A 15,513-nucleotide genomic window follows, 5' to 3' on the forward strand; every position below is an offset into this window, starting at 1 on the left:
CATCTTTTCCTTCCCTTCGCCTCTCTATTAATGTGCTTGGACACAGAGCTCTGTGAACAGCCAGCCTCTTTAGCAATGACCTTTTGTGTCTGGCCCTCCTTGTGCAAGGTGTCAATGGTCGTCTTTTGGACAGCTGTCAAGTCAGCAGTCTTCCCCATGATTGTGTAGCCTACAGAACTAGACTGAGAGACCATTTAAAGCCCTTTGCAGGTGTTTTGAGTTAATTAGCTGATTAGAGTGTGGCACCACGTGTCTTCAATATTGAACCTTTTCACAATATTCTAATTTTCTGAGATACTGATTTTGGGGTTTTCATTAGTTGTCAGTTATAATCATCAAAATTAAAAGGAATGAACACTTGAAATATATCAGTCTGTGTAGAATGAATGTATACATTATACAAGTTTCACCTTTTGAATGGAATTACTGAAATAAATCAACTTTTTGATGATATTCTAATTATATGACCAGCACCTGTGTGTATATATATATATATATAAGGTAATATGTGACTAGATAAATAAAAATCATAAAAATCAACTGCACAGATAAGTGACCTGTGTGTGTGTGTGAGAGATGTGTAGGCTGACCTGATCCAAGATAACGTCGAGATTCCTCACAGAGCGATGCCATCCAGATTAACTATATCTTTAGATAATACATCTCAATAACTTCAGTCTGAGTTTAACATCTGAAAATTGAAGTTTATAGAATCCAGGAGTGTTATAATCACTTAAAGGGGCATGTTCAATTAAATTCAATTCAATTTTATTTATATAGCGCCAAATCACAACAACAGTTATCTCACAGCGCTTTTCATAAAAGAGCAGGTCTAGACCGTACTCTATGTACAATATGTAGCAACTAGCTATGCAGTTTTTGATTGCAACCAGGTGTGCGCTCATACGCATGCTCAAACTCATGAGCAAGCAAAATCCACTCATTTCACACAAAGTGCTGTATAAATAAATTCACTTGTCTCTTTTACTTCCAGTATATACAGTGGGGCCAAAGTATTTAGTCAGCCACTGATTGTGCAAGTTCTCCTACTTAGAAAGATGAGAGAGGTCTGTAATTTTCATCATAGGTACACTTCAACTATGAAGGCTACCATCAGTAACACACTACACTGAGAGGGACTCAAATCCTGCAGTGCCAGGCGTGTCCCCCTGCTTAAGCCAGTACATGTCCAGGCCCGTCTGAAGTTTGCCAGAGAGCGTATGGATGATCCAGAAGAGGACTGGGAGAATATCATGTGGTCAGATGAAACCAAAATAGAACGTTTTGGTAAAAACTTAACTCGTCGTGTTTGGAGGAAGAAGAATGCAGAGTTGCATCCCAAGAACACCATACCTACTGTGAAGAATGGGGGAGGAAACATCATGCTTTGGGGCTGTTTTTCTGCAAAGGGAACAGGAAAACTGATCTGTGTGAAGAATGAACTGGGCCATGTATCGTGAGATTTTAAGCCAAAACCTCCTTCCATCAGTGAGAGCCTTGAAGATGGAACGTGGCTGGGTCTTCCAGTATGACAATAATCCCAAACGTACCACTCGGGCAACGAAGGAGTGGCTCCGTAAAAAGCATTTGATGGTCCTGGAGTGGCCTAGCCAGTCTCCAGATCTCAACCACATAGAAAATTTGTGGAGGGAGTTGAAAGTCCGTGTTGCCCAGCGACAGCCCCAACTGTCACACAACTGTTTGGCGACTGCTTTCTTAAGGAGCTTAGAGAGAAAGGGAAGGTTGGATATAAGTCCATTGTTGGCTAAAACCCCTGAATCAAGAGTGGCCTTTTTAAGAAGAGGTTTAATTACAGCGCTATATATATATATATATATATATATATATATATATATATATTTTTTTTTTATTTTTTAATTTTTGTTATTGTGTGGATATTGTGTTGGCTGCTCCTCTCTCACCTCAGCCCGCTCTCTTGCTATCTCTCTTTATGCTTCCTCAATCCAAACCGGTCAAGGCAGAATGCTGCCTTTGTTCTGCTCAAGGTTTCTGCCTTTTAAAAGGAAGTGTTGCCAAGCGCTTGGTCATGGCAAGGCAAGGCAAAGCAAGTTTATTTGTATAGCACATTTCAACAAGGTAATTAAAAAAAATTTAATAATACATTGTGGGAATTGTTGGGTTCTCTAATGTTTCACAAAGAGTAAAAATCTACACATGCTCCATATGAAAAGTGCAATGAGATAACTGTAGTTGTAAATTGGCGCTATATAAATAAAATTTAATAAGAAAGGGAAGCAGCCAGTTTACGTCCACACACCTCTGTGTTGTTCCTTACTCACTTTCATTGTTTTTACAGCACAGTATCAATGGAGCACATTTTCTCTCATCCACTCACTAAACCAATAAACCTATAGTTAGGTTGTGTTCGCTTTCTTGATTTTTTTTTTTTTAATTTATTTATTTTTTTTACTGTGGTCAGATAAGCTCCTTTTTTATAGTTGTCAATCTGTGATATAGTTTTCTTTTTTTTGGTTGGTAATTTTGTTTGGTCTGACTTGGTTTTAGTGTTGTGGTCCAGGGCAAGTCAGGTTGTCTGAACATAGTCTCAGGACCAGCAAGCTGTGGTATCTCTAATCTGGGTCTTAGCAGGTTAGGGCTGTGTGATGGTAAAATTGAACTGCTCTGTTTTGTAGTCTCAATATAAGGGGGTATTGGTGAGTTCTGCTCTACAGGCTTTATTTAGTGTTTGACATGCGTAATGTTCTGACTGATTCTATTATTGTTTTGTCTCATATGTATATTTCATGATTCATAATTTGGTCCCCAGATTTCACTCATGTAGGCAGTTCTAATACAAATTGGAAACTTTTATATTTCTTCTAATTGCATAGAAAGCTGTTATGTTTCACTTGGCTCCACAATTTCCCATCTGTCATATAGCCCTTTGTAATTAAAATACAAGAATTAAATTAATTAAGGGAAAGAGTATCACCCAGATGTGTGTCTTGTTCTTTTAAGTGTAATCCAGGGCTTTGCAGAAACATTTAGTGTGTTGTGCCTTGAATTTATTATCCACCTGTAGTCATGACAATGGCCTTTTTGTTTTTCTCCAAACTGTGTACAAGCGGTGTGTAGTTTCTGCATTCTGTTACAATGCTCTCAGACAGGATTTGTACATACATTGTACCTCTCCTCGTTTTTATCTCTTTTGTGATAAATGGAGGTATGTCCACACCTTTGCTGAGAAGGTGGGTCTTCTTTACAAACATCTTTCTTGTCAGTGTTGGACATACTGTCATGCTATCATTCATCTGTTAACAGCCACACAAAACTGTATGGTTGTTTTCCCGGGAATAGCGTTGGGTGTGTGTGTGTGTGTGTGTTTTTTGTGTTGACATTTCAGTGGGGCGAGGACTACCATTTCTTTAACAAAAAGTCTCTATTGTTTTTTTTAAACATTTTTTGTTTAAGATTATCCTCATGTCAACATGTTGAGCCAACAATTGAGACCTGACAGTTTGCTTTGGCATTGTGACTTGGTTTTCTGGAACTTGATGGATAACTACACCCTTTTCTCCTCTGAGTTGAAGGTTTCAAATCATGGCCTTCAGAGTGCTCCTGCAAAAAGGCCAGGGCACATGAGCAGTGTGCAATATGCTCACAGCCTACAGAAAACAACTGGGGAAAAAAACTCTCACTGCAATAACAGCGGCCTGTCGGATCAGGGCTTAACAGTATTTTCACAGTGTTACATTACATTTATTCATTTAGCTTTTCATCCAAAGCGACTTACAATTGCTATTTATGCAACTAGGGGTTAAGTGTGTTGCTCAGGAACACACTGCACCATCACCACCTGTTAGAAATTAGAAGAAAGTTAGGAGGAAAACATTTGGCAGGACGAAGAGCAATAGAATTGAAAACATTCAACCTTATCTTCACCTAAATACAAGAAAGCCCGGCTATTTTATTTGAATTGCTATATAGTTTCCTTAAGTTTAACATAATTTTGTTGATCTGAACGCACTTGCCTCACTGCCTCAGTTTTAATAAAATGATGATGGAACAAAACATTTTAACTGTAGAAGTTCCTTTCTCAGTTTGTTGTCCATAATCAAATTATTATATGCATTAAACCTAAACATAAGTTTGTTTTTATGATATTGTCTACCTCTGTAGTGTGATGGTGGTACTGTCACTTTATTTTCATTTACTGTTGTCTTCCTCTAGCCGAGCTGATGAAGGTGCAGCAGAGTTAAAGCTGTTCTTTGACACCAGCCTCCTCAAACAGCATGTTAGCCTTATTGATGGTAAGACATATTGTTAAGATAAGGGAAAGTTGAAATCATCATGTCAACATGTTGAGGCAGAAATTGAGACCTGACCTAATAATTTACTTATTATTATTTAACTTGGTTTTCTGGAACTTGATGTATAAACTGCACCCTCAAATTCTGCAAGAACAACCCCTTCCCAGCATATTGAAAAAAAGAAACAGAGTGAGGGAGCAACGACTGCAGGAGACATTGCCTCGTGGCTACATTGTGTGTGATGTGGGCAGTCCGGGAACATGGGGGATACTGACGAGTTTATTTTTTTAGCAACTCCTAATCTTAAATTATGTGGCACTTTTCCAAACAAGGTACCAAGTGCGAGGTCAAGACAAACATTGAACAAAAGCAACACTGATAAAACAGAGGACAGCTGGTATTTTACTGGTGAGAAGTCACATTTATTTTCCATTCATCTAATTGTGTTAATGTGTTGCTGCAGATTACATTGAGAGGCCCCTCCCTATTCCTCAGCCACCCAACACTGAACATCGTTATCAACCTAACCTGGAAGATGAATACTACTGAAACAGAAACTAAGCTGATCTGTCACGCATGGAGGATCGCTTCCAGCAAAAACCATAACATGTTCAAATAAAAGATGTGTCTGTGCACGTCTCCTTGTATTTTCTATTTGAGGACAATGGTCATGATCCGCAAATGTGAAATACGATCTAAAACACACACACACACACACACATCATGATCCACAAATAGAAATCAGTGAGTTGAACTTGAAAACCAGAATTTAAATGATTGGTCTGTATGTGAGGGCCATATTATATTATAGATTGTTTTGCATTTGTTTTCAGAATTTTGACACTACAAGAATAAATATGCAACATCCGGTCAGACTTTCTAAATAAAACCAGTGGTTAACCTTGTGACACGGCAAGTGGTTAACGTTGTGAAACATTGCAATTTCATTAGGTTTAGGCAACAAAACTACGTGGTTAAAATTAAGAAAAGATCATGGCTTGGGTTAAAAATAACTACGTTACAACGTTACTTATGTAACACAACAAACTTTCATAACATAACTAAAAATAATTAGTGTTGACTTTTTGTTTCACACGGGAAACAAACACCAATCTTCTGGGAGAAAGTCCGTTTCTGACCCACGGTGGACAACCACCTAATTACTTATGTTATTTATACTAGGCCTACTTTTAGCATTCAACAATGACGCTAAAAGCTGTCATGTGTGTTGGTACTGTAGGAAAGAGAGCATGCTAGATTTGTCAGGATTCAGATGAGTCCAAAAAGGAGAGAGCCCAAACGTAAGACACAAGAGAGCTGACGTCAAGTTCAGGGATTGTAATCCAAACAAAACAATATAATCAAGCTTATAGGTTGCTGAGACTGGTAAATCTAAAATGATAGAACAGGTAGTCCCAACAACAGGCTGAGCACACATCACACTACACATGATAATGACTGGACAGAGACAACAAACCAAACACCAGGGACTAACGACAACACAGGTTAGAGGGATCAGGACTAACGAGACTGGCAGGCAGAGAGACAGGCATGCAGAGGGATTACTGGAGTAACAGACAGAACACATGTTAAAAAATTTAATTTAATTTTTAATATATATATTTTTTAAACACACACATGCTTACTGTTTTGTTTATTTATTTTATTTAAATTTTTTATATTTCTTAATTTATTTTAACACAAACACACATACGCTTTGATTACTTTACGCTTTAATTACTTGTTTAATGAAATGTATGGGGTTGATTGTTCTTATGTTGTACGTATGATGCTTTGGCAATATTGTTGTTACACATTCATGCCAATAAAGCTAATTTGAATTGAATTAACCGAACAGAACAAACTAACACAGAATTAGACAGGAACTAAGGCAGGCACAGATCAAAACCAAACTACACAGGAAACAGACTGAACAGCACTAAAGGCACAGAGTAGACTACAAACTAATAGGGAAAACAGACTGAAACAAGAAAAACACACCAGACTGACATTAAACAGGCAGTGGTAAACAACTGTCTGACTAACTAATTAACTAACTAACACTGGGCATACTGAACATAAAACGACAGACAGAGCTGAAGCCCAAAAAACAGACTAAATAACAGACTAAAATAACAAAACTGACTGAGAACTAACTAAAGAGGGCAGACAGGCACACAGTATGAAAGGATTATTATAAATCCATGTTGTAACCATTTTAAGTTTTAGGTCAAGTAATAGTATTCTCCAGTTCAGGGAAGGGGTTCATATACAGGGTTTAACCAGACCAAAGAAACATCATTACATTGCTCTTGTTTTAGCCTCTTTACACTGGCTCCCAGCATGTTTTAGTATAGATTTTAAAAGTTTACTGATTACTTTTAAAGGGGCTATATGTAGTTTCTAATGAAATGAATCACCTTTTCTTTGCATGTTTTTGAATGAGTTGTAACCTCACATAAAAATGAACCACATGCCTGCTTTCTCGGCTGCTTGGAACAGCCGCTATATGCTGCTTCCTATGTGAAGAAATTCAATAATTCATCAAACCTAAGCCTAACACTGGAAGTAGATATAAGCAAAATAGCTTACCAGTCCATAATATATTTTAGTTTGATGTTAAATTTCTGCCAAGTTCACTTGGTCTCCATTGGATGGTTTATATTTGTTATACATAAGTAAGAAAACATCCCACCAACTTGCCATCATTTGTAGTAAGTGGATGATGAATGAGTGGACTACACTTTATAAACTTAGTGTTTGAAACTTAAGCATTGACTCTGTCTCAGTCTTTGCTATGGCAACCAGCTGCTGCTTCTACAAGCGCTGCCAGTTGCCATAGCTCCTTCAAACTTCACTACACTTTGTTTTGTGGTTACCAATGATCTTCTGAGCAGTTTTAATCACCCGCTGCAGAGCCCTCCGGTCCTGGGCCGTGCACATCCCATACCAGTTTGTGATGTTTCCGGTCAGGATGCTTTCTATTGCTCCTCTGTAAAAGCTGACAAGAACTTAGCGTGGGAATTTGGCCTTCTTAAGCTTCCTACGTAGCTTCCTTTGTGGTGTGTGTCGCATTGAATATTACGTCATGGCAGTTGTGTGTGGCATCGCTATGACGACAAGCTACGTACTATCTCTGGGTACTATCTGCAGTGGAAAATGGAGCAGGGCCGAGGAGAGTCGAGTATATCGATTTGCGCTATGGTAGCATTTTTCGGCAAGGCAGCATAGATCGTCAGAACACCGGCAACAGTTTAAAAGGTTTAGTCCTGATGGTAAGATGTGGAACAATGATGTTGTGTGGTTGTGGACTGGTAATAACTTACCATCTGCTAGGTTACGGTTGCAGCTTTGATTTGGATCACACTACCTTGTTTCTTACGTACTTCTGATTGGCTAGTAGTCCTTACCCGGGAACTGCGCATGTGCAACTCCCAACAAAGATTTTGTACAAGTAAGATGCATCACTCTGTAGCTCAAGAGCGGAGCGTACAACACACGGGGTGAAAAGAGGAGCTGCAGCAATGTGCAGTATGAGAAAAATATGGTGTTTTTTGAAAATTAAACCACGTAAACCTGTTCTGGTACAACCCCTAATTAAGTTTTTGAACCTGAAAATGAGCATAATACCACCTCTTTAATTTATCAAATTTTGCTTGAGAGATTATGCTGTCTTTTTTGCACTTTCTGCCATAGTGAATCCTGTTATGTGCTCCATTAATGATAGCTTTAATGTTCACTGTGAATGCCCTTCCAGCAGCAGATGATTGAACTAATTCTTATCAGCGGTTCTGGAACCGAAAACTATGGCTTTGTTCGAAACAGAATGCAGTTGCCTCACTGCCTCGATACCGTAATAGACAGCTGCCTCAGAAGGCATCACTTTTAACTGAAGGCAGCTCTGTTTACATTAGTTTTGAACAGCCTTCTAACGCAGCACTTACGGCAATGTGTGCCTTCAGTACGCCGTCTTGTGTCTCTTCTTACTGTCAGAAGATACGCTAGCCTTAACATAAGCTAACTAGCTATTGAAAAGCCAAACGGCTAACAGATGCCTCAGAAATGGTGGTGGTGGTGGTGTGTGTGTGTGTGTGTGTGTGTGTGTGTGTGTGTGTGTATTTTTATGCTATAATAATGACAGGAGACAATGAGATCTGCATTAAAATGTTTAAATAAGGAATAATTCACACATAAAAAAAGATAAATTTCACATTCTACATTTTGAATCAAGATAAAGTTATATTTATAATTACAGATATTAAATTATTTATTTATATATGGCATGTCTATACACCCTTTGTATAGCCCCAATACTTTACATTTTCTCCTGTCTGCCTCATTGGCTCTTGAGAAGGGAAATCATATAAAAGTCAGTGTTGATCTATTGATGCGAACACGATGGCTTTGATCAGCAACAGCAGACAACTTGTTTTTTTGAAAGGAACAAAATCATGGGGACTAGTGAGAAGGCTGAATTAACAATTTCCACATCTTTCTTTTACAGACATTTTATCTTCTGTATATAGATCACATAAAATAATCTGTTACACATTAGTGTTAGCCATAGATGAAGCCATAGGAAGCTCACTCTCTGTTTGTATTCACTACAGAACAACTGTGCTGTACCCATGCTGGACCCAGAATCATGCTGTGATGTCGTGCTATGCATGTAAATTCTTGAGAGGAAGTGAAGTTGATCTGTAAAGCTATTCTCTTAAGGACTCATCTGGTCTTCTCTAGAAAGGTTTCAGGCTAACAAGCTTAGTTCACATTTTAAATCTTTTGGGGTAAATCTGCCAATTATTGTCTCGATTAATAATTTGGTCCATAGAATGTCCGAAAATAGTGAAAAATACTCTTACAATGTCTTTGCTGCGGTGACGTTATAAAATGGCTTGTTTTGTTTTACTGACAAAACCCTGAAACCTGAAAATATTCACTACTAACTTTAGCATAAGACTGAGAAACTGGAACTGGGGAATGTTTGCCATTTTTATTTGAAAACATAAACATTAAACCTTTAAATAAATGATCGTTTATCAAAAGAGTGAAAATGATCCTTCTTTTAATAGACTAATCCAGGGGTTTTCAAAGTCTGAGACTGTGGGTCTACCCTCAGACAAAGCTTGGGAAACGGCGCCCCCCCCCCACCACATCTTTAGTTTACTTGGTAATTTTACCAAAATAGCCTAATATTGCTGTTTGACATAACTTCTGACTACACCAAATAGTTTTTTAAAAAGTTATTTATTAGTTTCTGACTCTGATGGGGGGAAAACAGTTCCCAAAAACTACTGTATCTCTCACTCATGTAGGCTATTCTATGTGATCTCCTTTTGATAACTAATGCATTAAGTAATGTAATATTGTTTCACTTCCATTCACTGAGCCTCCCTTGAAACAGTTTGAAGCCCCCCTAGGGAGGCCCAACTCACACTTTGAAAACCCCTGGACTAATCTATTAATCGACTAATTGTTTCAGCTGTGCTCAAGCCAGTAGTCAAATCACAAGTATTCACCAGCAAACTGTAATTCAAAAAGTCCTATAGGTATATCAATGCTGACCACTAAAACGTCATCATAGCTTTTAATGGCATTTAAGATTTTTTAGAATGTCCAGTGAGAATTTACACAGCTCAAACATACTTCAGAGCAGGCGCACACATGGTTTTCTAGAGCTTGCTATGAAGACTGCAAAATCATAAAACAAGTTGTCTCACGGATGCATTAACAGACTGGATCTGAATCTGAATGCGTCCATCTAATGGGTCCATGGCACATGAGCATTTTTACTTCCTAAATACGTGCGTCCTGTTTGATTAGAGAATTTTCTTGGTTTTGGTTGAATCTTTCGGTCTTGTCTATTTAACTTCTTACTCTCAGATTGCAGACATAAAGGCTCTGCATGAGGACAATTTCACTGTGACCCTGCCTCTGAAACAAACATTACCTATGACAACACACGTACAGCACAGCACATTTAGTGAAGTGGAAAAAAGCGCAAGTCACAACAAACATACTCCTACATCACAATTTGCATTCAAACTCTTAAACTCAAAACACACTCAATGGCAATCCCTTAAAATGTCGTGATACAGTTTACTGAGGAAGGTCATATGATCTGATGGAAAAAGAGGCACTACTAGTAAAGATATGAAGACACCAGAGTTTTGCTTTTACTCCCTTGTCAGCACCTGTACCAACTGTACTGAGGATCAGCCTTGTTATCTTATCGCCACCACACTGATGGCAGTGAATATTTCTGATGCGGAAACTATGAGGAACAGGTTTCTAAAACACCACATAAAAGAGCCGTGACGTTGTCTCATACCGCAAAAGAGCCCATGCCTGTTTTTTAAATTATCTTTAGGTTTTCAGTCACTGATATCATACCTAGTTAGAACACACAGTAAAGAAGCGGAATGTGTCTGGCATTAGACTAGGTATAAAGGACTAAGACTTTACTGGGCAAAAGGTTGGGCCTTTTTAGCTTAGCACTACAGTACCAATAGAAGCCGCTAAAAGGTTTGAAATGGAAAAATCCACAGTCATACACCCTCTCACTGTTTTTTTTATCATGGACAAGGGATGCTAAGGGCATTTCAGGCGTTATTGGGGATTCATTGTTTAAGCGATAGTTTGGATTTTTTTAAATGGGGTTGTATGAAGTACTTCCATACAGTGGATGGCATTCGACATGCCTCCAGTTAGGAGAAGTAGACAGTCGTAACAGCACTGAAGAAAAGCAATGTACTGCTGTGGACAGGGGCAGCAGCAAAACATATTTTATATATAAATCACAAAAACCAAACCAAATAAACCAAAAAAAACTTTAGTCTACCCCGTCATGTCTACTTCTACATAAATGAGTGATTATCTAAATTTCCCAGAATGTCATTCAACCTACAGAAAACCAACAGATCCGTTAGCATGGAAACTGTAGCATTACATTCTAGACTACTGCTGGCTCTTTTGGATGTAGAAATCGGTGTCTATATTTCCTCTTAACACTGTCTGACTGTAGGACATTAGTAGAAAGGATTAGCCCTACGACTCAAAGGACCTCTACACATGACTGGCAGCAGAATAACTTTGCATCTGCGTTAGATATTTGATGTACTAACTTGGGCATTGTGCACCACTTATATGTTACTCCTTTCCAGTTTCAACTTTGACCTTGTTTGAAAGCACAAAAGGAAGAAAAGGGTTTCATGTACACAAACATTTGTTAATCACTGGGTCTAAGGCTGCAGCTAATTTATATTTTTATTAACAAATAATTATTTTTTCCATAAAAAGTCACAAAATGCAAAGAAATGCCAATCACGATTTTCTCAAAGCCCAAGTTGACATATTAAAGAAATTGAACTAATATTCAAAATTTTTGTCATATTTTCTTTAAAATTAACTCTAATAACTAACTAAACTAATTAACATTAAAAAAACTAAAATAATTGTTTGTCTATGTGTGGCCCTGCAATGGACTGGCGACCTGTCCAGGGTGTACCCCGCCTTGCGCCCGATGTCAGCTGGGATTGGCTCCAGCCCCCCCGCGACCCTGTATGCAGGATAAGCGGTTGACGATGGATGGATGGATGGATAACTAAAATAATTGTTGACTATCTTTTAAGCTCTATTCAGGCCCTTACCTGTTTTTGTGTCAAACAAATTTTGCTAGGCTTTTTTTACCTGGCCTCTTCCTGATACTTGGTGCACATTGGTGAAAGGCAACACATGCCTACGCTACACACTTGTGCCTGTGCACTATAATGTGAGCCTCACCATGCCGTGTACACATTTTTCTACAACATTTTCTGCTGTCAAAAGGTTGATGTAATTGTCTGGATTTGACGACAAGGTTTGCCCCCTAATGCCAAACATTTAAATGGGACCCAAAAATGCTAATAACATCACCTGTAGATGGTTTTACTACAGTGTTTAGGGTGGTTTTGTTGTCACTGAACAATGTGGATGTCTCCTTCATGGTGGGCTAAAATGATAAAATTTTCTGTGCCTTCATGTTATTTAGTAAATACACACCTCCGTTATGCTCAGACCCTAATTTTAGAGTCAAACAAAAACTCATGTAGTAATTTGTTTCAAATCTCAGCCACTATTTTTCTTTTGTCAAGAACAAGCTGGTGCAGTTCATTTTGGCTTCAAGGCTTTCAGTGTTGCACCTGTTGAGACGACGCTGCAAGCTAACTAGTGCTGCCAAGGCTGCCATGATACAATGTTTGTGCTTTCTATAGACAGCCTGTGATCACCACCTCATCACCGACTCCATTTTGCATATTTTCTGTTCTCCTGCGTTGGCTCATTTTCATCTCTTCTCCTCAGGTTTCACCACAGTTCCAATACTTGACCCTTCTTCTCCTGCTTGTTTGTTTTTTTGTTTATTTTTAAATTATATATATGTCTGTCCTTCATGCAACATTATGTTAAGATACAGTGTACTGTACAGGGCTGTGGTTGAAGGCAGGGCAGGGTTATTCCAGGTAGATGTCCTCTGTAGGGCATGATACCTCCACAAACTCTTTATAGTACAACTGGAAGGCTTTCCTGAAAGTAAAAGACACATACTTCAGTTATTTCTAGACCTCATTTAACAGTTCACACCTTGATGTTTTTATAGCACTGACAACTGAGAGCCAAAATTACACCTAATTTTAAGATTAGCTTCTGCCCCACTAGCGGACAATTCTCAGTTCTACTCTCTCTACTTCTCTGAAATTTGAAACATGATCCTAGTGATTTCTGTTTATGTTCAAGGAGTTTAAGTTCTACTGCTATACTGGACAGTGGCAATAAGAGTTATGATAATCATGATGCAGATCACAAATAGACATTTCAGAAACTGATGCACTAACTGATGCAGTAATTACAATGTGCCTACATGTTGCAACTATCCACATAATACTCTTATTGTTAGTGTGTTTACTGTTTTTACACTGGAGGACTGTGAGAACGGCATTTCAGTCGTGTCTGTGTCCTGTACATGTGGCGGAAATTGAGAATAAAGTTGACTTTGACATTAAAAAACGCCTTTGCCTTGAAATGATTCTGCAGGTTTTTCTGATGATTTGTAAAATGCAATATAGGACTAAATGAGGACTGGCGGATTGGCCCTGAGACCCTGTTTATTTTGTAGGATCTAATGAAATATAATACCCAGTACTTTGAATACTTTTAGTACCTCTGGTAAGACTGCACAATCCCACGGGAAAATGTTCAAAATTAATGAATAAATGAGATATATGAATTTAAAAACATCTGCCAAAGTTCATCCAGGTAGTTCATGAGAAAATTGTGGAATCCCCACCATAAATGAGCTGCTAGTCAACAGGATATTGAGATATCTAACAAACAAAATATCATAACTGTCTTGGCATAGAAATGAATTACTATTCCCAATAAATGATAATGAAATAAGCAGCATTGAGCAGAGTAGCATAGAGGACAAACAAGCCTTATATCGGACAGACAAAACCATAGGAAATAGGGGTTAGAAATTAACCAAGTGTTGGATTTTACAATTAACACTGGACTGATTTCCAAAAACAAATCCGTGATCTATAACAGATTAGCTGTTTCTAATCAATTAACAACATAAAACTCCAGGTTGGAGCATTTCTAAACCAGAGTATGCACCTGTATGTGTCAACAGAAATGAAGTAAATGCACAAACCTCCTCTGTGCATTACTAATTGAAAAAAAGTCAAACTTACCCTACTGACTCTGCAAGAGGTTTGGTGGAGTTTTCAGACACAAACACATGGCAGGCAAATCTCTGGTCTGCTGGGTGCTTAGTTATGAAACCAAAATACCTGTAGAGAGGAAAGTAGATAAAACACTCCAAAGTTTTTTATATACTATCTGTCATGTCCTAATAATAAACTGCTGTTTCACATTTGATAGTTTCACATTTGATCAGTTAGCAGTCAAGCGGTCCAGTCTATGTCTGAAGTCTAGTATATTTATTTTAGATTTCTAGCGACATCTTGTGGTAAGTTATTGTTTGGTTTCTGTGGGTGAAAATGTCTCAGCCTTTCTTTGATTCTAGCCAGACAGTACAAACATGTGCTTGGTTCTGTAGTCCCTCATTGAAAGTCCTGTTTTAGGTTTTCTGTGTTAACTTACTTGCTGTTTTTGGGGTGATAGCCGCAGAAGGAAACATTCTTTAACTGGAAGAAGTGATTGCACTCATTACTCTGCGAACAAGACAAAAATGCAGAATAAATGTATTGGATTCCTTGCTCTACACTTACTAAGGGTGGCAGTTTTGTTCTTATCTAAGTAATACAAAATAAACTTAATTAAAAAGTGACATTCCTGCATTCACAATGCTCCTTGGCTAGAAATACAAAACTATTGACAGCACAATATACAAAAGTATCTCAAGTAAAAGTACTCTTTATGTACAGCAAAATGGCCCCTATCTGAGTGTAATGCATGATCATATTGTTATTATGCTATTAAACTGTATAATAGTTGTAGATTGTCTAGGTATATCAAACTACTAAATAACTATGAAGTCAGTGTTAACTATTTAAGGGTTTAAGACTTTAAATGTCTTTCATCTCTGGATGGATCATTATAAAACAGTTGTTTTTTAGGATGGGAGCATTTGCTGTGTCAGATGTCATTTGTAGAGTTTGGGATTCTTTGTTTGGGATAGGATTTTTTCTTTCCTGACACATGTTGCTTCACTCAAACAATATATTTTGTATGTTGTATGTGGAGTAGGGGCTTGTATGTGCATACATTATATTTAAAAGTATGTTTAGAATGTGAAACTTTCTTCTGAAAAGTACTAAAGTAAATAATACAATTACTTTCTCTTAAATGTCGAGGGGTGTAAGTTTATAGGTGCTCATAATGGAAATAGTGAAGTAAGATCTCCTTTAAGAAAACACTTCCCTTGTGTCCCCTGACATCTCTGCCTGCAGTTCTACTGGCAGCCACATGGGGGAGACATGCCTCCGCTGTTCAATGGGTTTCTGGTGTGAGGGTGAGCTTTTATTGGACAAACCCTTAAGAAGCTGCACTTAATTCTTTTTACATTAGAAAAACAAAGTGACAGAAGGAGTCTTACTCTGTCACAGGCATAATAATCTTCCTGAACTGCAAGCTTGATGCCTTTCACACTGATCTCCAGGTAGCAGGAGGAAGGCGGGTTGTACTTTACTGTCATCCTTCTGTTGGAGGCAATCTGGAAAACAAATATAAAAGATGACTCCTA

General features: G+C 38.1%; 1 protein-coding gene across 1 annotated transcript in view; it reads right to left on the reverse strand.

Moving 5' to 3' along the window:
* Window positions 1–12,697: 12,697 nt before the first annotated feature.
* Window positions 12,698–15,513, reverse strand: part of mapk8ip1b (mitogen-activated protein kinase 8 interacting protein 1b) — a 58,790-nt gene continuing 55,974 nt past the window's right edge. The window contains exons 9-12 of the mRNA XM_046033222.1: window positions 15,367–15,483; window positions 14,412–14,482; window positions 14,000–14,098; window positions 12,698–12,833 (exon numbers count right to left, since the gene is read on the reverse strand). Of these exons, the coding sequence (XP_045889178.1) occupies window positions 12,761–12,833; window positions 14,000–14,098; window positions 14,412–14,482; window positions 15,367–15,483 (360 nt within the window). The 3' untranslated portion in view covers window positions 12,698–12,760. The remainder of the gene's footprint in view (window positions 12,834–13,999; window positions 14,099–14,411; window positions 14,483–15,366; window positions 15,484–15,513) is intronic.

Source organism: Micropterus dolomieu, linkage group LG20 (assembly GCF_021292245.1).
Source record: "Micropterus dolomieu isolate WLL.071019.BEF.003 ecotype Adirondacks linkage group LG20, ASM2129224v1, whole genome shotgun sequence".
Classification (NCBI taxonomy): Eukaryota; Metazoa; Chordata; class Actinopteri; order Centrarchiformes; family Centrarchidae; genus Micropterus; species Micropterus dolomieu.